Here is a 24,317-nt window from a genome sequence, read left to right as displayed (position 1 = left end):
AGTTCTAAGTTGAATTTCAGTTTTGACACTTCGGTGACGTGGCGTCCACGTGCTGACAGCTTTTGGTTTGACACGGCGTCGAAAAGATTAAGCCAGTTGAAGGTAGATGAAAACATTACATGATCAAATAATGTAGGTTAAAAGTCCCGTCGTTCAGTGACAGATCCAGGTGGTTTTGTATTTGGTTGGTTAATCAATAAATGTTACAACTACCCGAAAATCTACAAATTATTTGTTTACTTTTATTGAAGTACCTAAAGATACAGAGTATAATAAAAGGATTTGTAGTTACAATCAAAATACATACTTAAAGGCATCTAGCGATATAAAATCAGCTAATTCTAAGCACTACTGCGAATATTATCTGCGAAAACTTGCCTTAAATACTACATACTATGGGTAAAATGTATAAAATCTGAAGTTCAATACTAAAAGCACTTATTTGGTCCCAATGTCAATAAAATGTATGTAATACTCATAATACTACGTCTAATTATTTTAAACGCGAGTTGATAACTTTGTGACAAGAAATATCTACCTAAAAGACAGGCCAATATATACTACAATTAGTTACAATTAACTTCGAAATCACAAATATAGTGTGTTCGAAATTTTGAAATTTGTAACAAGTATCTACTAAACTAAAAGCGCTTTCAACTGTAGCAACAGTAAGCTAGAAGCCCTGGTAACGGCTCGGCCACGACATTGCGCGATTGGCGACGGCGGCGGCGGCTGTGCTGTGCTTCGCTCTGTGGTTGCCGCCACCGCCGTCGCGTCGCCAGTCGTGCAATAATGTCGTGGACGTAGCCGAACTGTACATTGCAGTAGCGTAGGTAAGTGTTGCCAAAGTTTGAAGTGTTTCTGGTTTAGTACGTAATTATGTTTTTTCAAAATTACCCCGCTTTCGAAGTTAGCTTAATGCATCTTAGGGCCACTTGCACCATCCCATTAACCCGGGGTTAACCCGTTAACCCAGTGTCAAACTGTACTGGTGACCATGGTAACTCCAGGTTTAACCGGTTAATCCCGGTTTAGTGGGATGGTGCAAGTGGCTCTTAGTCTTTTAGGTACATCATAACAATCAAATCGCGTCAATTTAGTAAGTGCAATACTTACGCACTGGTTTTCAATAATTTGTTAGAAAAAATAACAATGTAATGAATGAAATATACATTACTAATGTATCGAATCACTTATAACATATAATTTATTGTGTACGTACCATCGCCCACAATCTTAAAGTCTTAACTGTCCATCGGTGGACCTTATGCCTTTTGTAATAAGGTTTACCTATGGACTGTTAGGAGTGTCGCTATTTGTACCTATGGCTAAGGCACGATTATTTGTTCTAACAAATCTTTCTAAATATTACTAAAGTGTTACAAATCCAAATTATCGAAAAAACAGACGTATTTGGCATTGTGTCACTTCTGATTTTAATCACAACATTAATCAAATGTCTATGCAATATTACTGGAATGCACGAAGGTTGATATTGGCACAGTCTATACAGTCATTCGAAGCTGCCCGCGCTGCATACATCACTGTCATCGCCATTGTTAGTAGCTTGGTACACGTCAAAGGCTTTCGGACCACTGTTACCTACTTTTTACACAGCGGTCAAAGGGTTAAAAGTAATTCGTAAATCATATTGCATAGACATACGGTCCACTATAAGCACAATATTCTACAGTTGTACGAGTATATAGTGCATAATTATTTTCCATCGTATTTTCACGAAAACGTACGAACGTGTCTTGCTATTTCGGTCAGTCCCGGTACAAAACTGCGGTGACTGAAGTGAAGTAGTATCAGGCGTGCGAAACTCCTGACTTCGGCCAAACTCGGCTCCGCTCGGCTCAGCAATTATTAGGGTTGACATAACTTGACGTCCCTGTGCGTACACGACCACGGATAAGATAATGTCTTGAATTTTGACAACCCGAAATAGCCGAAAGGGATAGTGCCATATATTAGAAAGGGACAACATGATTCGACCCTGAACCGCTGTCAAACTTTGGTTTTGTTGGAAGTTTCCTTTATGTACGGTAATACCACAGAATAATTAATAGTATTATCATACAGAACGGCCACGCACCGCCCCGCCCCGACTCGCATTACCTCGCCCCGCGACTGGCCGCGACATGAATCTGGTGGACTTCTAGCGTTCTCTCAGTAAAGCTACTTACCTACATATACACAAAGACGCGTGTACAGACGTGCCGCGCACACATATAAGCGCAAATGATTTTTGATGTATGGCGTATGTATTATTTATTCCGTAGTTGTATGAAAAATAGGAACGTTTCCGAGAAAGTACAATGGAAAACAATTAATGCACTCTGTAGTCAAGTCAGTTCGTCACGGGCCTTAAAACATAACCTCCTTACGTGGCGGACAGCCGCATCAGGCTGATGACTTTCTCCTTGTTCCTGGTGATCCAGTCGATGTTGACGCGGGCCTTCTCGATGCCCTGCTTGACCGCCAGCTTGGCGCCCTCCAGCACCTTGCTGTGTCGCGCTGCCCACGCTTCGAACTGAAATAGATTTTGACATATATAATTTGCTATAAGGATTTGCCACCTTGTAGCCTACAACGGATAATTAAATATTAACACTTGACGTCAGTTATAGGTTCTCTGCCAACCAGAATATACACCACTCATTTCTGCATTTTAAAGTGTGCCACCTCCGTGGTCTAAATCGGAGAAATAAAATCATCCAATCTCTCACCAATTCTTAATCTAAAATTTCTACTTATAGATAATTCAGAATTCAGAATAAATAAATTAATAAATATTATAGGACATTCTTACACAGATTGACTAAGTCCCACAGTAAGCTCAAGAAGGCTTGTGTTGTGGGTACTCAGACAACGATATAATATATATAATATCCATCCATACCATCTCAGCCATAATACGTCCACTGCTGAACATAGGCCTCCCCCTTATGGGGGGTGAATGCCATAATCGCCACGCTTGGCAGGCGGGTTGGCGATCGCAGTCGAGTACACCGAATTTAAGGGACGCTGCTGCCCGTCCACCGGTGGTTTTGGACGTAGTTTAAGGACATACCCGGGTCCCGGGTGCATTTAAGTATTTGTATATAATATACAAATACTTAAATACATAGAAAACACCCATGACTCAGGAACAAATATATCTGTATCATCATACAAATAAATGCCCTTACTGGGATTCGAACCCAGGACCATCGGCTTCGCAGGCAGGGTCACTACCCACTAGGCCAGACCGGTCGTCAAAGAATCTTTATAACATCAGGCTTTATCATATCTGAAATTATAGACCAAAGAGGCGATCAATTGAAAATGGATTTACGCGGGATTCATTTGATTTATGAACTATAGACATTTGGAGATAATAAATTGAGCCATGTATGTGTTAGCCCTGGCCCTATGTCTTTAGGTTTAGTCACAAATTTTAGTCATAAATTGATTATATTACAATTTTTTTTTCCTAGCCTATTTCAGTGTCCCACTGCTGGGCAAAGGCCTCTCCCCTTAATTTCCACGACTCCCGATTTGGTGCTTCCTCCGGCCAGTTGTTCAGGAAGCTGTCCAGGTCATCTCGCTATCTCCGTTTGGGCCTACCGCGGCCACGTCCCTCTACCGGCATCCACTTGGTGGCTAAGCTAGCCCACCTCTCCGGATGCATGCGGTAGACGTGACCGGCCCAGTCCCATTTGAGCCTAGCGGTTTTCTCGCCTACGTCAGCAATGCGGGTTTTGAAGCGCAGCGTGGTGTTCCTTATGTGATCAGTTAGTTTAACACCTAGAATACTGCGCTCCATGGCGCGTTGGCAAACCTTCAGTTTGGACTTCTGAATCTCTGTGAGTGACCGCGCCGTAGGTTAGAACAGGCAGAATACACATGTCAACGAGTTTGCGCTTCAGTGAGTGATTAGAATAAATTACCTCTTCCAATTCCTTCTGAGTCGTGAATTGTTCCAGCAGAGTCCTCATTATCCTTCCGATTCTGGTCTCCGAGCCACGGAACCTGCACAACAAAATACAAGTAGCATTATAGTAATTATGGCATAGATAACTAAAATAAAATTAATATACGCACATATTCTCGCAAAAAAAATCGGCCAATTAGAAATAGAAAATGGCGACCCACCAATCCTACCAAATTTGGCTCAAGAAAACAAAAGCAACTCTGTTCCATTGAATAATTAATGATTTAATTTCAATAGATGTCATTTGTACTAGTATTAGGACCGTGGAACGCTAGAGGAGAAGAGGGATTTATCAGACCAGCCGCCAGGCGAGGGCCTATAAAAGACGAGGATGTAATTCACGTTGTGCGATTGTTTAAATTCTTATTTAATTACACAAACGATAGATATAATTTCATTGTTTTGAGTTGCACCAGCTGTGGTCACGAAAAGACCACACAAGACAAGACGGAATATGTGTACAAAACACGAGAGTTTAAGGTGTTGTATTGTTTAAATTCTTGTCTGAATTAGCATTTTCTTGGCTTTCAAATATGGTGATGATGGTAGGTTCTGATACCTGTGTTAATGAATCAGATGATGATAGTGACTCACCTCTTTTCAATGTCACTGATGCGGTTGTACGTTGTACCTATATGAAGTCCCTAGCCACGTAGTAACCGACGGTGGACCGAATGACTGGATTTATGATGATTATGATAATAATGCTGCTGTTGCTGCTGATGATGATAGTGGTGATCTGGTGATGATGGTGACAATGACTCACCTCTTCTCAATATCACTGATGCGGTTGTATATGAAGTCCCTAGCCACATAGTAACCGACGGTGGACCGGGTCACTGCACTGATGACGCCGATGGAGTCCTGCTTGCGGACCTCTGACCCGTCCGTGATCGCCCATTCCAAGTATCTGGAAATAAATTTATAAAAAGACACTTAAGTCAATAGATTGGTGGAAAAAAGCGCTGATAGCCTAGCGGTAACAGCGTGCGACTTTCAATCCGGAGGTTGCGGGTTCAAACCCCGGCTCGTACCAATGAGTTTTTCGGTACTTATGTACGAAATATCATTTGATATTTGCCAGGCGCTTTTCGGTGAAGGAAAACATCGTGAGGAAACCGGTCTAATCCCAATAAGGCCTAGTTTCCCCTCTGGGTTGTAAGGTCAGATGGCAGTCGCTTTCGTAAAAACTAGTGCCTACGTCAAATCATGGGATTAGTTGTCAAGCGGACCCCAGGCTCCCATGAGCCGTGGCAAAATGCCGGGATAACGCCAGGAAGAAGAAGACTTAAGTCAATAGATTGTGTCATTTGTGTCTTCGAAAAGAAAGTAGGTATAGAATTCTTATGAGGGTTTGTGAGGATTATCATTTTCATTTAAATACGAGAGATTTTCACGATGAGAAAAGAAGATCGATTCGTATATATCATTATGCGAGTAATGGTACATTGAATTGCTTAAACCAGTTGCTTTGTATAAACCTTTTTAAGCTTTTTTAAGATACTAAGATGGAGGAAGTAAGATTCTTTTGTAAATTTTCCTCGTTATACTCTTGGGCTGGTGATATATTGTTTCAGGGTGCATACCTCTATGGTGTAAACAGTGTAAAACAATGACTTAAGAAAGACAACAAACTGTAAGACTTTTTGAATATTTCCATCCACAACAGGACCGGATCTAGAAGTTAACCGTGGAAAGGCGGTAGAGATGTTAAAAAGTACAATAATAAATTACTGGTTAAGGATCCAGATCTCCCTAGTGCAAGCCAGCGCCTGAAGTATGTCGTCGGAATGTGACGCCACGTTGGAATGCCGTTTGCGTTCCAGCAGGAACCGCCATTCCACCACGCTGCCTCGGTATATGCCAACGCAGTACACGGCGCGACGGAGGTCCAATGGGATCCTGCAAATAATGGTTGAAGTCAGAGAAATTGGGTGTCATTCTGAATCCCTAACAACGTTTGTCCTAAAGTCACTTGCCCTAACTGGTTTGTCCTAATGGGCACATGCCCTAACGATCAATAAAATTGTATAACGATTATTTTCCATAATGTAAGGTCCTGAAAAATGGTTACGTTTTAGAACTTGCTGTAAATATTAGGGATTTTAGTGTTAGGACAACTGATCATTATGACAAACAATATTAGGGAATGCAAAGATAGGAGAAAAGACTTTAGGGATTTAGATATAGATCCGAGAAATTAAGATCACCAGCCTAATTTGAAATTGGTGCTCTTTTTACTGATAGCAAGATCAACAGCCAATTGCAAGATTGAGAAAAAACTTTCATGACACTCCCTTCTTGCAATCATTTACTAGATTCTTCTGTTCTGCCGACATCTATAGCTATTATGTCAATTAGAACATTTCCTACAGAAACTAATATCGTAAGGGAACTATGTTTAGTATAAATCGAGTCTAGAGTTTAATTTAAGGAACATTGAATAGAGCGCACAACCATGTTCCAATAATGGGCTTGTGCCCATTCCATGTTCTTTAATGAAAACTAAAGGACATTGTTTAATTTTCAACAAGTAGAAACGATGCTATTCAGCTTAGAATAAATTTAAAAGTGAAGAAAATACTTTCTTGTGTGAGACGAAACCCAAGACGGTAATTTTTCCACTTTTAAATTCATTCTAAGCTCAATAGCATCGTCTCTACTTGTAGAAAATTAAACATTGTCCTTTAGTTTTTATGAGCCAAGCAGATTTAAAACAACACTTACGGGTTATCTTCGTCGGGTGTGTCAGATGACATCCACCGTTGGAACAACTCGATGGCGTTCTCCTCGCAGCCGGGAACCTTCATTCTGCACGCCCATGAGCTCGTCAACACCTAAAATATGGTCGAGTATTAAGAAGAGTACAACGATTAACTCACAGCAAATGTTTCCATTATCTTTGCTCACAGGCTCATACAGCGTTTATAAAAATAAAAGTTTGGCTCTCTAAGGGCTGATTAGGGACTAAGCCCTGAGACGGCGCGCGAACTCGCATGCGATTTTAGTTACATTGTGAACTGTTGGTTACGTCCAATTCAACCGACCGATCAAAGCCCGCAATGTAATGAAACTCCCATGCGAGTTCTCGTATTGTCTAAATAAGCACTAATGGTTGATCCATTAGGGATAAAGTTAGACCAAGAAAAGTCTGCAGAGATTTTGACAGCACACGCAGTGCCAGTAACGTGTTGTTTATACGTCGTAATTACTTTTTTTTAAATGTTTTCATAGAATGAATAGAAGTTTCACGCTTAAAATAACACCTGCACTGTGTGTGCTGTCAAAATCTCTGCAGACTTTTCTTGGTTTAACTATATCAATCTATAAGTACTGTGTTAAGGGTTTTGTTAGACAAGGTTTTTGTTTCATCTAACAAGCCCTCCGAAGAATTTCTAAAAGGCTATTTTTATCCTCAGAAGTACCACTCTCACCTGTAATTTGACGCTGTTTAGCTGATCACCATTCAGAATAGCCTTCTTGGATAGTCCGCCGGCCCGTTCGTAATTCTCAGCCACGAGTCCCCTCATGAACTTCTGGAACGCTCCGAACTCTGGGCTGCGCTTGATCACGTTCTCGATCTTGCTGAGGCCGCGGAGGCCGGTGGAGAGAGGCAGGTAGTCGGCCTCGCGGTTCAAGTATTTCACCATTCTGCAAAAATAGAAGTCAGTTAACCAAAAGGGCCTACTTGGGTCAACCAACTGGACGCCGTCATGTTGGTCATCTTAAATACCGTTGGGCAGATAGAGTGGAGGCAGATCTCCGTGAGCTCGGCGTCAGCGAAAGCTGGCGGGATTGCGCTCTGGACCGATCAAAGTGGCGTGCTCTTGTGTTGGAGGCCAAGACTCGTTTTGGGTTATCGCGCCAACTAAGTAAGTAAGTAGTAGTAAACTAGATAGACCTAAACCAAAATTGGAAAAAAATCCTCTATCAAAAGCTTTTGTCAAAGCAGACCCTTGGGCCGATACAGACGGACTGCCATACGACTGCAATTTGTATGGTTACATGCAGTCTGGGACCCCTACTGTGATGGCCCTGTGAGTGGGGTCGCGGGTGCGGGGGGTGGGAGTGCGGCCTAGGATTATGATACTTACTGCAGAGCGTGTTCGTAATCCAGCACATTAGTCCAGGCGAGCTCCAAGGAGTCCGTCATGAGCTGAACGCGACTCAGCACCGGGATGCTGGCGTAATTCTCACTATTCAGGGTCTTGGAGAGGAGGCGCCAGTTATCAGCGTCGTAGTTCACTCGGTATGGGGCTGTGGAAGAAACGTGTGGTAAATTTTCATGTCTGTTCGGTTTTAGGGATAGATTTTTGTATTCATTTTGATTATCTCTTCAGCGTACCAAATTACAAAATAACATAATTCAAGACTTATTGCCACTTCTTAGTTCTAAATATTTGGAGAAATCCCAACAAGGCTTATTTTATCCTCCGGGTTGGAAGGTTGTATGGCAGTCACTGTCATGAACATTAGTAGCTGCGAGAATATTTGGGAGTTGCCAATAAGCGGACCCTTAGACTCCCATGACCCGCGGTAAAAAGCCAGGACAGCGCTACGAAGAAGATAGTATTAAACATTTTGCATAAGAAAACAATACAAAAAGATGATGTCATATTAAAATTATTTTGTTTCGTTCTGGTTTTGTTTTGGTTGTTCTGTTAGTTTTCCATTTCGTCTTGAGTATACAAAACTGTCGGAAAATTAGGCAAGCCGATGGGAACCACCATTGCAAACTCACCAATCATCTCAGCGTTGAACAACACCCACTCGCCAGTTCCCGAGCCGTGCTTGTACCGGTGTCCCGTCTGCAGACCCTCGTCGGCAGCCAGCCACTCCACAGGCTCGGGCTTCTGCCCCACCTCGTTCTGGCAGAGCACGTTGAGGGGCACCCACCAGGAGGGCTGGGATTCGGAGGAGGCCTTGTTGCCGACGGCGAGGTAGCGTTTCTGAAAAACAGAACGGGGCTTAACCATTTGAACGTCAAGAATAAATTGTAGGTAATCGTGCTAAGAAAACATATGAAAAATAATCTGGTACGTAAGTGTTTTAGTAGCCTAGCAGTACAACTCTAGGCCTTAGGCCTTATGATTAAAATTAGTTTCCAAAAGGCCAGTCCTGAAGACTATATTTGTTCTTATTCTGAAACTGTGATCATGTGTCCAAAGTGAGTTTTATTTCTATTGTAATATCTGGTCCACACATTGAGCTATGTCCCACGATCGCATAGGTACGATCGCTTGATCTCTCTAACCCATAATTACGCCCTGAGGGACTCTTTCGGTCCTTATAGGTTCTTTAGTCAACGTCAACGTATGATCCAACATGTGGATCGACCCCAAAATGGAATAGCTTCCCTTTGTCAGCAACAGAAGACCTTTAAATGACTTCCCAGTTTAATCAAGGGTATCATCATCATCATCATTTCGGCCTATATACGTCCCACTGCTGAGCACAGGCCTCCTCTCATGCGCGAGAGGGCTTGGGCTATAGTCCCCACGCTAGCCCAATGCGGATTGGGGACTTCACATACATCTTTGAATTTCTTCGCAAATATATGCAGGTTTCCTCACGATGTTTTCCTTCACCGAAAAGCTAGTGGTAAATATCAAATGATATTTCGTACATAAGTTCCGAAAAACTCATTGGTACGAGCCGGGATTTGAACCCGCGACCTCCGGATTGAAAGTCGGGCGTCATATCCACTCGGCCACCACTGCTTCAATCAAGGGTATATGAGTTTGTATTGATTAATTTGAGCAGTTCACCCGCCTGACTTCTACATTTATCCACCGGTTGAAATAGATACCTGTGTAATAGACAGTGTGCCGTCGCTATAGTCTCTGGTCACCTATGGTCTGCTTAGTCCACGTGTCCATAATGGTCTTGACGGTGACCTTGCAACAGCCCCGGATATTGCTAGTTGTTCACATACCTGTGTAATAGACAGTGTGCCGTCGCTATAGTCCCTCGTCACCGTGACGAGCGGGTACCCGGTCTGCTTAGTCCACGTGTCCATAATGGTCTTGACGGTGACGTCGCAACAGCCCCGGATATTGCTAGTTGTTCACATACCTGTGTGATAGACAGTGTGCCGTCGCTATAGTCTCTGGTCACCGTGACGAGCGGGTACCCGGTCTGCTTAGTCCACGTGTCCATAATGGTCTTGACGGTGACGTTGCGAGAGAGGCCTCCGTACTGCTGGTTGACGGCCGTCAGCTCGGCCCAGAGGTCGTCTTGTTCCGCGTTGTGATACGAGTATTTTACGAGGTAGCTGTGGACGATAGTTTCGATGTTAAGTTTATATAAAACAACCCTAAGTCATGTCAGGCGTGGCTCACTCCGCGATTTCGTCGCTTTGCTACAGGTAGCTAAAACTCCATCCGTTCGACACCAATTTTGGGGATTGCCATAAGCCGCGCGTGGCGCTGTCGCCACCTAGCGGCCATATCTGTGCTGATCGTGACAGACGCGTTTTGTTAGAGAGTGAGTCTTCTGTACCTAGTATTATTATTTATTCTGTGGTCATGTTTAAAATTTGAATGACTGATTATCAAACAACCAAGGCAATTAAGAAAAACTTCTTCAGCCTGGAATCGAATCTACAGTTTAAAACCATTATAAAAACGGTATATATATATATATATATATATAATGAGTAATCTATATTAGCGTCGAAAACCCCTCATAGCCCCCACGGCCTAGCCACGATCGGAATGTTTTTACAACTTTTTTCGACAGTTAGACAATGCCTAATATTGCCAGCATTGATGTCCATATATATAATATGGGTATACTAGCGAAAAGTTTGCTAGTCTGGGAATGGGATACTCACTTGTTAATGGCTTTCCTGAACACCTCCTCTCCCAGGAACATCGTCATCATGCGGATGAGGGAGGATCCCTTGCGGTATGAAATCTCGTCAAAAATTTCTGCGATGCGCTTCGGATCATCAATGGGGACGGACACCTGAAACATGAAATAAATAATATATTTTTAGCCACTTTTGCCACTGCTGCATCTTTTTCTTCCTCGCGTTATCCCGGCATTTCGCCACGGCTCATGAGAGCCTGGGGTCCGCTTGACAACTAATCCCATGATTTGACGTAGGCACTTTTGCCACTTTTGCTGGATAACGAACTAAATATTTTTATATAGCTTAGCCCCAAATTAAACGATGATTCTATTTCAGCACGTTTAAACTGTTTAAAGTTAACTTAAATATGTCATTGCCATGACAATGACCTCGAGGGGCATTGTGATTGGTCACTATCATCAGTCATGAGCTCGTGAGGATACAGTCACCTGCAATAATATGTTACACAACGAAGGCCGCAAAAATATCTGACACGATCTTATTTGTAGAGACATAAGAGCGTGTCACATAGTTTTGCGGCCTTGGAAAAGTTACATATTATTGCAGGTGACTGTACCATGAATACGATAAATTCAGGGAAACTGTACTAAGTGAAAACAAACTTACAGGATGACTAGATTCTAGGGCGTCTAGACTCAGAACAGACATGAGGTTATCCACAGCGTATGCCCTCTCAGCCTTCCAGTCTGGTTCCACAGCCGCCACGCCGATGGAGGCCACGAACGTCGCGAAACCCTCGTTCAGCCACAGGTCAGACCACCACTTCATGGTGACCAGGTTGCCGAACCATTGGTGGGCTAGCTCATGGGCTATCACCTGGAAACAAAAATGTTATACCTCAGAAAATGTGTATTAACTACTGCTACGGATGTAAAACTGGCGCATACTCCACCGACAAGAGCCATGTTCTTAAATTATGATGATGATGACGGATGTAAACAGGTTACTACCAGGATACCAAGCAACATAATATGTTTCTTCGTAAATATTGGCACATAACATCACAATATTGTGTACAGCTGCAGAGATAGTTGATCCCGCTGCAAATAAATTTCTATGCAGGGGGCTATTATCTCTGCAGCTGACTACATCGTTAAGAACAAATGAATAAACGTCAGTTAGCTGCCAACCGTTTTCATTTAGTCCAACTACGTTGAAACAAGGGTTTGATAATTTTAGGGTAGGTAGTTATTATAGATACTTATATAATTATAAATCATAAATCTCCTGGTGCATATTAGGCTCGACATAAATACCAAAGGGATCACTCAAGGGGATCTCATAACTCTCATAAGGCATGTTGTTTTTAATTATGATGATGATATCTAAGCAGTCCAATTTGTATTACATAAGGGAGCTTTATCCAAGGGTGGGACTGGCAGAGTTACAAACCTCAGCAACACGCTCCTTGTTTAAGAACGAAGACTGCTCCTTATCATACAGCAGCGCAGTTTCTCTGTACGTGATGAGGCCCCAGTTCTCCATGGCCCCGGCCGCGAAGTCAGGAATAGCCACCATGTCCTGCTTGGGTAAGGGGAAGGGCACGCCGAACCAGGACTCGAAGTGCGTGAGGACTTTGGGGCCGACTGTTGAGGCGTATTCCGTCTGGAAAGGACTTAATATTAGGCATATGACAGTCCATATCAAAAGGGACCTAATGGCGGTCGGCGCTTCCGCCATTGCTATTATTAGCGGCGCGCCAATGCCAATACTAATGCAGTATGAGTACAGTCACCTGCAATAATACGTTAGAAGGGAGCAAAAATATGTGACAGGCTCTTATAAGGCTCTACAAATAAGATCGTGTCAGACATTTTTGCGGCCTTCGTTGTGTAACATAGGTACTATATATTGCAGGTGACCATTCTACGCGATGTAAGCGATCGCGAGTTGAGTGCGAACTCAATAACGACAATTAATATCTTCATAATCAAAGTTCTGTCATAACAGCTAAGGAGGTTTTAACTTTATTAATTAGATATTGTAGGGTGACCATGATTGTAAGTAATTAAAATTTGTCCCTAGAAAAAATTAAAAACAGGAAAACCTTGTCACAATTGCAGCAATACCCTAACCTGTTCAATAGCATCTCCCCTAGCCCAGATCCTGAACTTGATCTTGGACAGGTCAGCGGGGCTGACCACATGTTCAAACTTGGAGACCACCCACATTGGAACAGAGCTACCGAACTGGTCCCACACGAAATGGTCCTAGGGTTTTCATAGTTATAGCAATACCCTCCCCTGTTCAATAGCATCTCCCCTAGCCCAGATCCTGAACTTGGTCTTGGACAGGTTAGCGGGGCTGACCAGGTGCTCAAACGTGGAGACCACCCACATTGGAACTGAGCTACCTAAGTGGTCCCACACGAATTTGTCCTAGGGTTTTCAACTTTTCATAGGGCAATACCCTCACCTGTTCAATAGCATCTCCCCTAGCCCAGATCCTGAACTTGGTCTTGGACAGGTCAGCGGGGCTGACCACATGTTCAAACTTGGAGACCACCCACGCCACCAGGTATGTGGACATTGGGACAGAGTTGCCGAACTTGTCCCATACGAATTGGTCCTGGGGTTTTCTGAAAGAAAATATTGAAGGCATTTAATGATTTGTTTTAGGTAGCTTTACTTCACAGGCTCAGTGACCCAAAAAGGATCTTGGCCTCTGACACAAGAGAGCGCCACTCTGCCCTATTCTGTGCCACTTCACGCCAGATGGGTTTAAAATAGTCGACCAATTACCATCAAGCCCGAAAACATAACTTGTTTTCTTAGGTAAAACACAGCAAACATAAAATGCCTGCAGATTTGGCAGAAATTTAAAGGTTTTCATTTACTTACTTGAATTTCTTGGTAACTGTTGTCCACGGCCAGTGACTCTCTAAGGCACTGTAAAGAAAAAAGGACGTGGAACATATGATTTAAATGGTTAAACGGATTCTGGGTTCCTTCAGGATTAACCCGGAGTTCGCTAAGATCGAGAATCGAGAGATTTGGTGTAGATTTAAGCATTATGTATTTCGGAAGAAAGCGGGGAACCACAGAGCAAGCACAGGTTTAAATGTTGCAGATGACAGTGTAAACCTTAAATTGACTAGGACAGTGATCAGTGCAGTTGGGTCAATTTCACCAAACGAGCATTTTTGTCTAATTTCCATGGAATTTTGAAATACCAACATTACACAAAAAAAAATATGCTGAGAATTTGATAAAAAATATAATACATATTAATTTTCTTATGGGATAAAAATATTCATAAAACTATAAAAGTTATTTAAATTTAAAATTTAGGCAGGGCACGGGAATTAGTGTGTCCATGGAAATTAGATTTTACTAGGACGGAAATTAAAACACGGCACGGGAATTGTTTTCTTAACTTATTTTGGCACTTAAAACTATTATTTATGTATATTTTAATCTACAATAATATACTGCAACCATACTGAAGTGGCATCGGACATATTTACCTTCTTTAATTTTAGTTTCGAACGACAAATCTACAAAAGTATGTTACACTAAAAACTACGTATTTGACTAATCCTTTCCTTTATTTTAATGGCAACTAATCTCTCTTTCTTACTAAAATGTACATATTTCAAAACAATACTTTGAGTAGTTTCGTAAACTGGTCCGCCTTTACATACAAAACTATTCATTAAAAAGTGTCATTATGTATCTGCATGTAGATAGGTACAAGGTGTATGATCTGGTATATGGTCTTATAGAAAATGATACTAAGAAATAAATAGGGGCACAGTGAGAAGAAGTTATTGTGTAAGTTAATCTGAAGAAATCGAATATGCTGCCTTCATAAATTAATAACCCAAAAAATTGTTTGAACACATATGAGGTAAGGTGGGGTAAGACTATCACCGGGGTAAGACTATCACTTGTATGGAATCCTCATACTGTTAGTCTTGCCCCGATCAAAATAAACTAAGTTAGTCTTACCCCGCCTTACTTTACACATAGGTATACGGGGTGTCCCTGCCCTGCGGGAAAATCTTCAAAGTGTAGGTTGGTTAAGTAATTTCTCAAAAATATCATAATCTTCCTAAAAAAAACTTGCTTACAAAATACCCCCTGGCACTGACTAAAATAACCGACTTGGTTTCACATTACATCCCAAAACTTTTTTGTAGTAGAGTAGAAGAACTGCGTTGCGAGATTTGCACCTTTTTACATGAATTGAAATGATCCCATCTCTTTTTGTAGGCTGTCCTTCTTTTCGGGTAAACATATCCATACCATACTGATACTATGTATATACATATCATAAAACATCTTTATTCATACTCACATCGTCCATCGTAGTGTACCTTTACTTTCCCTAATAATTGTAAGAACTAAAAGGTAACGTTGTTATCGCATATATTTCTATAGGATTACAAACTTAATTATGTAGTTATCTTTAGAACGTGACTAATATTGCAGTATTATTAGATTTTATTGGCTTAAAAAGCTAAAACCTAATTACGTTTCAAATTTGGAACTTGTGGTATGCTAGAAGTACCTTAAAATAATATTGATTGAGAGTGATTGTGCCAGTGACAAAACTAAGGGATTTTAAAGTGTATTAATTCTTAGACTACATGCTCAAATTAAATGTTATTTAGATAGAATCTTATTGAGATTTGATGGTACGGCCGTGCCACTTTGTTTTGCTCGACTTGGCGGCGGCACTGCCGTGCCCCCAGATCCTTTGTCCTTCTTCAGGCTTCAAACTATCTCCATGCCAAATATGTATTATAGACATAGACATAGAACAGTTTTATTCAACATCACATGAAATGACAGAGTTAACAAATAGTGTAACATATTGTACAGATAAATCTTAAATTTACACTTAAAAACTAAGAAATTGAGTTGCACATCTAAGGGAAAAATATTCATGAGTGTTATATAGGAGCTTGCCTCAGCATAATGTTGCAGTGTATTATATCATAATATAATATTTTAATATTATAATATGATAAATGAATAAGGTAAGGTGGCGCAAGACTAACAGTACGAGGATTTCATACAAGTGATAGTCTTACCCCAGTGTCGTCTTACCCCACCTTACCTTACGTATTAAAATTGCCCGGGTTATTCGGGTCCACCCTGTAAGTATGTACTATAGTACTTATACTAAAAAACCGTTCATAGATTTTTGTGCATTCTCTGAGATTTCCTTAAATGTAAAATAGAAAGATATACGTCATATTATTATTACATATAATATATATTCAATGCCAATATATATATGTAATAATAATATGACGTAAACATTGCCAATTAACTTACAGTGCCCCCAATTAAAAATTTGTTGACAATAAATGTAATACTTTCTAATTCCCGTGCCACTTAATCAGCTGTTTTAGGTAAATATTCTATGGGAATTAGGGCACGGAAATTAGAATTCGTGATAAAAATATTCGCCAAAAATTTAAATCGTGTTTAACCAAACTGTTATGTTATCGCTTACATAAAGATACATAAAGGGCTCCTAAATATGACAATTGTTTTTGAAAAGCTATGTGGAAAATAAAATTTATAATGGGCATCGAAATTAGAACAAAATTGTCGCCCACCCGGATTCCGAAATACTTATGCGATTTGCTCGAACACGCCGCGGCTTGACGTACATCCGCTTGCTTTGAGAATCAGCCGAATACTGCCAGTACAGGTGAGGCGGGACACGAGGCGGTTCAGATACAGACGTCGGCTGTGAGAGCCCTTTGAGTTTTGCCGACGAAATTTTACTCGCGCGCTCGGACAAAATTTAAACTTCGATCACGAGTTATTTACCACAATGAAGTTAATAGTGTATGTGCTCAGTGATAGTAAATATCATCTAGTTTAAGTATTTGACACTAAATTAGTGATACTAATGTAGAATTTTTCGTAGGATTTTTCATTATGCTCAAAAGTAGATTCCGGACAGGGCACGGGAGTAGTAATTTGAGCCTTTAGGTATTTTTAAGTGTACTCTAAAAACCAATTAATCAGTGAATTCATATGGACCCGGTGTGAAAGTGTGGCTTCTTTATGTAAAAAAAAAATGGTAAGTATTATTTGATGCTAACCCGCGATTTTCATCACGGACAGAAAAAAAATCGTGTTCAGAAATTGACCCAGTTGTATTGGGTAAACTTATTAGAGAAAGTTTGCATCTTTGTGGATGTTTCGTTCTTGAAGAGCAGTTGCTCATCGACGAAAAAACACATTTTTGAAAAAAATAGCAAATAAATCGTGGCCCTGTTTTCCAATAGGTTGTAAGCAGTATCGTCTTTACATAAGGGCACCCAAGGGGGCCCCGAAGGGCAGACAGTAATATTTGATTATGACATAATAAATAGAAGATCGATGCGATAGCAGTATCTTTCATACAAGACTAGTGCCAGACAAATAAAAGTAGACCCTAGGTGATGGCGATGAAGACCCCAAAGAGGGATTACTCACTTGTTATCCGAGGAGCTTTCAACCGGCATATTGGCGATGGCGGTGTAAGCTCGGTGGTGGCCGATGGTCACCTTGTACCAACCACCAAGCTCAAGGTCCAGTTTTCCAGTGTGGGTTGTAAGATACGATGGCAGTCACTTTCGTAAAATACCAGTGCCAGGTAAATACAAATAGACCAGTGGCGTAGCGTGAACTAATCTAGCCGTTGGCCAAATCACATCTGCGAGGCCTTTTTCTTTCACTGTGCACGAATGGGCCTCGCGCGAGGCCCTCCTTGGGGCGCGAGGCCGTGGGCAATGGCCCACTTCGCCCACGTCTAGCTATTATTAGGCCACTGAAGTAGACCCTAGTGTGATGCTGATGGGAGTGAAGATTCCAAAGCGGGATTACTCACTTGTTATCCGAGGAACTCTCAACAGGCATGTTGGCGATGGCGGTGTAAGCTCGGTGGTGGCCGATGGTCACCTTGTAGGAGGCCTTGTACATCGGCTCGTCGAAGCAGGGGAACGCTTTGCGGGCCGATATGGACTCGAACTGCGTAGTGACAAGGTGCCTGTAGACAATACAAGACGATATTGAAAACTATATCGAATCCGTTCTATTGAATTCTACTCGAAGGTTAGCAGGGATAAGTTCACCTTTGTACCTTTATTTCTATAAATATAATGTAAACCTGTGTTGGATGCAATAAAGTAATTACTACTAAGTACATACTACTAAGAGATGAATTGAGAAGAATTTAGATCTTGGTCTCCGGAGTGGAGAGGTACATATAGACTACTCGGAAAAGTTTAGGATAAAAGCTTTCTAACTAATTTAGTTAGATGCGTTTCTAACGATTTTTGGGACTAATTAGAAACAAATAGATGGCGCTCTCGACCACGGTACTATAGTTATATTTATGAATGGAATTTAGAATCGAAGAGGTTGGAAATAATTAATTTATTCGTAACCACAAATACAAGAGAAAATAATATACTTAAAACCGAAAAACATAAGAAGGAGTAGTGCTACGAAATCGTCTCATCTCAGCATAATGCTGACGACTTCCAGCTCTGATGTTCAGATGAGACCATTCGGTAAAACAATCACGAATTTGATAGCCGTGACCTGGTCAATGCCAACTGAAAATGGCGCGCTTAAAGCTTGACTTTTTGCATGGAATTACACAATTCCATACACAGTCATAATGATAGTCCTTTGCCCCATTCTTAATACAATTAGACTAATTAACAAGGGATAGCTGTAGAAGTATACTCACTCATTATTCCCAGTCTTCTTATCAACATAATTACTAATATAAGCCCCATCCAACCCGTTGACAAGGTTCCCAGAATACGGGATGGTCAACGTATAATTCCTCCCAGCCTCCAAAGGCTTGGCCAACTCAATGGTCAGCAGGTTGAAGGTATCGTTCAGTTGGACTTTGGTGACGTCGATGGAGTCTCCATCGCTGGTCAGGGTGACTTTGTCGTGGTCGATGTCGAAGTCTTTTGCGTGGAGGACGATCTTTGAGGTCTTGGCGTTGGCTTGTAGCTGGAAAGAAAGAAAGAAATGTTTTTGAATATTGCGTCGAGGACGATATTTTAGAGACGATATATGGAGCGCATATTGGGTAGTAAGTAAGTAAGATAATTTTATTATTTATCGCTTTCGTAATCTAGTTAGTAGTTAACCTGCCTGACGAAGTAGGAGGTTCTGTAGTGGGGGAAGTAATATTAATTATAATAAGGGTTTTATTTAAATAAAAGGAGGAATTAAAATCAAGGAGACTTGATGCATAACTACAAACGGTCAAAAACAGTGTCAGATTTTTTTATAGTTGAGTACCTATGTTTTAAAACCACCACCACCATATTATCAATAACCACCTAAAGATTTGGATGAAATTTGGTATGGCGATAGTTTGAGGCCCGGTGGAGGACATAAGTTAGTTTTCATCAATCATCATCATTCAATTCAACCATAATTTTCTAATTGTCTAAATCAAGGCTCGGAACCGGTTTTTTTCTTCATACAAAAAATACCGGTAGCATTTTACGTTCTTTGGTACCTATATTATTTTAATGGGGCAATCCTATAATACGAAGTTTTTACCTAAATATTCAGTCCTACGTAAAGAGCATTATTAAAAATATTGGGGTATTTCGGGTTGTATAAAAAAACCGGTTCCGAGCCCTGGTCAGCAGGGGTGCGAAACTCCTGACTTCGGTCAAACTCGGCTCCGCTCGGCTCAGCATTGCTCCGAGCAATTATTAGGGTTGGCACCACTTGACTTCCTTTTGCGTGCACGACCACAGATAAGATAATCACTTGATTTTTGCCAACCCTAAACACCCAAAAGGGATGGTGTCATATATTAGAAAGGGCCAGCATGATTCGACCCTGAACCGCTGTCAAACTTCGTTATTGTAGGAAGTTTCCTTTCTGTACGGTAGTACTATTACTTATTCTGTGCCCTGGTTTGAACAATGTAAAACAAATGGTAACACTCGTACAAACACGTAATCGATCCATCCGGTTGTATCGATTGCAGCTATAAATAGGCTTTTCGGTCAATGAAGCCTTCAGGTTTAACCGGCCACTCAGACTAATGGTCAATTGGTCATTACACTCGCATAGCATTATAGTTGAAAAAAATTATCAGATTTTGATTTGATATTCTATATTTTTAGGGTTCCGTACGCAAAGGGTAAAACGGGACCCTATTACTAAGACTCTGCTGTCCGTCCGTCTGTCACCAGGCTGTATCTCACGAACCGTGACAGCTAGACAGTTGAAATTTTCACAGATGATGTATTTCTGTTGCCGCTATAACAACAAATACTAAAAACAATAAAATAAAGATTTAAGTGGGGCTCCCATACAACAAACCTGATTTTTGACCGAAGTTAAGCAACGTCGGGCGGGGTCAGTACTTGGATGGGTGACCGTTTTTTTTGCCTTTTTTTGCATTATGGTACGGAACTCTTCGTGCGCGAGTCCGGCTCGCACTTGCCCGGTTTTTTTGTTGTTGGTGTTGGTAGGCTGGCGATTACACTAGACTTTCAATCATGAGGTCGCGGGTTTACCCCGACTCGTACTAATTTTTTCAGAACTTATGCACTATATCGTTTGATATTTCCCGGTCGCTTTATCGTGAAGGAAAATATTGTGAGGAAGCCAGACTAATTCCAATGAGGCCTAGTCGCCTCTCTGGGTTGGAAGGTCAGATGGGACCATATGGGGTTGCATAATAATTGATTGTCCTAATGTAATGTTACGCATAAAACTCATTTCGCATAATTGTTATTGTGCTGGAAATATTAACATTTCTGAAATATTATAACACAAACCTAACCTACCCTTTTCTATACCTACAACCTATGCAAAATATTTTAGAAAATACTTTTTGTTTCAGCTGGAGAAAAAATATGCGAATAGAGTTTTATGCGTTACATTATGACAATCAATTATTATGCGACGAGATGGTGTTCTGCCTTTTCGCAGAACTATTTTTGGCGGAATTTCATTTGCCAACCAACATTTCGCCGACGTTTCACTTTGACAACTAACGATTAGCAAATTTTTGTATGGCAACGTTTCAATTGGTAGAATTATTGTAAAGCAGATTATTATAACGCCTCTAAACTTTTGGGAGACTTATCATTTGTCAAATCTTTTACTTGGTCGAACAACTCTTGGACGAATAACGTTTCGTTGGAGCTACAGTTCGCTTTTCATACATTAGGCAAGTTACCCCCCATAAGAAAAAGATACTTACCAAACAATCAAAAATGGCCGAGTTGTTGTACTTTTTATAATGTATATTTGAAGCCAGTGGCAGCGAGCGAGCGAAGCGAGCGAGCAAGACCTTCCTGGGCAAAGCCGACTTGAATATGGTTAGGTTAGAAGACTAAGGCGGGAGCTTGCTCCCGCCTTAGTCTTCGAGGTTATTTTTTTTCAACAACCCAAAAAACGTAATTACACAGCAACTTTCGGGTCAAATATCTCGGCCATTTTTGATTTTAGAGGAAAGATTATTAAGAAAAAAGTGATTATTTCAACAAAATCTTGTAAATTATTCTAAGTGTTTTGAAACCCCTATGTTCTTTCATTTTTTCAAAAAAAAAATCTAAGATCCAGAAACGGGCCCCCTTTGGTACAGTACAGTCTGACCAAATGAAACAATTGGTAAACAATAAACAACTAAGTGTATATTATGCCAACTAAAACATTCTACGACATGAAAGTTGGCATTTTGAAAATTGGCATTATTAAACACAGACCAAACGTTTAGTTGGTAAGTGTGCGGTTGGGAAATGATAAAAAAAGATTTGAAAAGTTGGGAAGTGATAATTCGGCGAAATAAAAATCCGCCAAACGTGAGTTGGGAAGTGATAATCGGCCATACCATTTTCGGCGATAAATAAGAGAACCCGCGAGGAAGTAGGTTGAACGAAAGTGCAATACTTCATTCTGCTTATGATCTAGTTCTAAGCACCAATCGCTTTTAGATCTATTTTTACTTACTGATGAAGAAGGAAACATTTTATTGTAAAGCCAATTAAGTTTGACCCTAGTTTTTACAAAAACGACTGCCATCTGACCTGGGATCCTATTTCGTCGGGTTGGCAGTCGTTTTTGTAAAAACTAGGGTCAAACTTAATTGGCTTTACAATAAAATGTTTCCTTCTTCATCAGTAAGTAAAAATAGATCTAAAAGCGATTGGTGCTTAGAACTAGATCATAAGCAGAATGAAGTATTGCACTTTCGTTCAACCTACTTCCTCGCGTTAGGTATAATATCTCGGTATCCGGATTGCATAAGCAATTGCTTAACTTCTTGTATTTAGATTATTGATACAGCAATCAAATAGACAAATCGGTTATGTATCTGACCGGTTGAATGAGGCAGTTGGTAAGAGGTTGTTATGGTCAAATAGGGTTTTTGACTGTATTTAAAATCAATTATTTTACACCATGCATGAAATAAAGCACCAGAAGATTAATAGACAAACGCAGACAGCAGTAATTTTTAGACACAATTTCTATTTTAAAACCCGTATATAAAACTATAAAAAGTTGGTAATTTGATAGTGATGTCATGATAGTTTCATATAAATTTTATCCTCTAGCCGCCCATATGTCAAACCTTGCCAAGCAAAATAAAATTTGATTTTGTCAACACAAAGTTCAAATTTGAATGGAACCGGAGACCTTTTTATAGGTCTCTGGGCGGCTGGAGGCTATAGTAGAAAAATCGTTTTAACAGTTCGAAAAAATAAACTGATTTGACTAAGTAGTAGTCAAATACCCTATACAGACTGAAAACTTGACTGATTTGTATTCAATTTCTATATCGTTTAAATATCTCACATATATAAGCTTACAGTAAAAAAAAACAAAAAGACAAAAAGAGTCAAAAGAGGTATGTCAGGATCGTAGCAAGTGGAAATCCAGTCTCTGCCTACCCCTCCGGGAAATAGGCGTGATTATATGTATCGTATGTATGTCTATGCTTACAGTAAAGAACCAAATCGCTTACACGGTAAATACAAAATTACAAATTATACGGTACCTAAGTAAAATATATTTCATGGAGTTTGCCATTGCTCAAAATGAGTAGAAGTCTAATATTTTAAAAAAACTACAGTTTTGCGTTAAGATCAATTTGGCAAATACCGTATCGAGGTAAGACCGTCTATAAGCTCTTACTAGGCTTCTAACTCTTGTCATGTGTACTTGAACTTTTTTTTTATATATATTATAGGACATTCTTACACAGATTGACTGAGTCCCACAGTAAGCTCAAGAAGGCTTGTGTTGTGGGTACTCAGACAACGATATATATAATATACAAATACTTAAATACATAGAAAACACCCATGACTCAGGAACAAATATCTGTATCATCATACAAATAAATGCCCTTACTGGGATTCGAACCCAGGACCATCGGCTTCGCAGGCAGGATCACTACCCACTAGGCCAGACCGGTCGTCGTAAGTTATCAAAACTTGAACTTGGTATAAAACAGCGTCTTTCTTCCATCGTCCATTCTCACTTTCTTTGGACATATTCATATTACACGTCGAGACGATACATCTGTAGAGCGACTAGTAGTGTAGGGAAATGTCGAAGGCACAAGGCGCGATAGGTCACCAATGCGTTGGTCAGAAAAGTGCATTCAATTGACTTTTCATGAATGTGTAAGAAGGGCTACAGTACGGCAGGAGTGGCGACGGATTGTGAAGCTTGCCACCGGCCCTGATATGACGAGTGACGACCACTCTGACAAAAGTGTGACGACAAAGAAGAAGAAGAACTCTTGTGTATAGTCTTTCGATCCTTTCCTTTGTCTATTGTTAAGTAAAACCGCACGTGCCTCTACCTGTTAAGTGTTAAAAAAAGGGTCGTGTAATTCTCTACGGTTACTGAGCGCCGGCGAGTCGATCCAGTCTAATATGTGTCGTCGAGATGCCTAACAAAGACGCGTTAGCGGAGGGCGCAACTACACTGGCCGCGTAGCCAAGATGCCGATCGCTTACGCTCCGTAGCGATCGAAACGCAACTGTCACTGTCGCACCAATATGGAAGAGTGATAGAGAGACATAATGCTTTTCGTTGTCGAAGCGATAGCGATTGTAACCTTGGCTAGGCCGGCTGGTTCTTTGAGCGTTGGACTAGTCCGCGCTCAGGTGCCAATTAGAATAATTAAGACCCTTTTTTGCAGGTATGTAGCACGTGCGGTTTTACTTAACAATAGACAAAGGATTAGCAGTTCGGGGCCAACTGCAAATCGAAAGATTATACACATACTTCACTTACAGAAAGTTGGTATTTAGAGTAGAAGGACCGACGCTCTTCCTTCCTGACTGTGTCTACGCGAAGTTCTTGCCCTATAAGGGTCTTCCAAACCAAAAATTTAATATGCAAGTCTTCCCCACATTGAACTTAACCCCTTCTTACCAGATTTTACTATAGGTACTTTAGATGCCTAGGTATTCGTTTGCAATATCTTATACCGTCACTATGT

General features: G+C 40.8%; 1 protein-coding gene across 1 annotated transcript; it reads right to left on the bottom strand.

Annotated features, from left to right (window-relative positions):
- Nucleotides 1–2,386: 2,386 nt before the first annotated feature.
- On the bottom strand, nt 2,387–18,682 carry LOC134675076 (aminopeptidase N-like). The gene is made up of 16 exons (XM_063533239.1): nt 18,561–18,682; nt 17,694–17,852; nt 13,697–13,744; nt 13,272–13,434; nt 12,249–12,461; nt 11,463–11,672; nt 10,815–10,948; nt 10,055–10,253; nt 8,721–8,928; nt 8,074–8,236; nt 7,414–7,630; nt 6,707–6,816; nt 5,714–5,881; nt 4,746–4,889; nt 3,936–4,017; nt 2,387–2,536 (listed from the first exon to the last, which is right to left on the bottom strand). The coding sequence occupies exons 2-16, from the start codon at nt 17,783–17,785 to the stop codon at nt 2,387–2,389; spliced, it is 2,301 nt and encodes a 766-aa protein (XP_063389309.1). The 5' UTR covers nt 17,786–17,852; nt 18,561–18,682.
- Between the last annotated feature and the right edge of the window lie 5,635 nt (nt 18,683–24,317).

This window comes from Cydia fagiglandana, chromosome 21 (assembly GCF_963556715.1).
Source record: "Cydia fagiglandana chromosome 21, ilCydFagi1.1, whole genome shotgun sequence".
In the NCBI taxonomy this organism is placed as follows: domain Eukaryota; kingdom Metazoa; phylum Arthropoda; class Insecta; order Lepidoptera; family Tortricidae; genus Cydia; species Cydia fagiglandana.
Note: the sequence above shows the minus strand (reverse complement) of the source record. Positions and strands in the feature narration are given on the sequence as shown.

Bases quoted from the DNA above. Each gene is read 5' to 3' on its own strand.
- LOC134675076 (XM_063533239.1), bottom strand. From the start codon at position 17,785: ATGTACAAGGCCTCCTACAAGGTGACCATCGGCCACCACCGAGCTTAC. The intron at 13,435-13,696 runs GTAAGTAAATGA...ATTTTCTTTCAG, and splicing joins ACAGTTACCAAGAAATTCAA to AAAACCCCAGGACCAATTCG. The intron at 10,949-11,462 runs GTAAGTTTGTTT...TTCATGTTTCAG, and splicing joins CCCTAGAATCTAGTCATCCT to GTGTCCGTCCCCATTGATGA.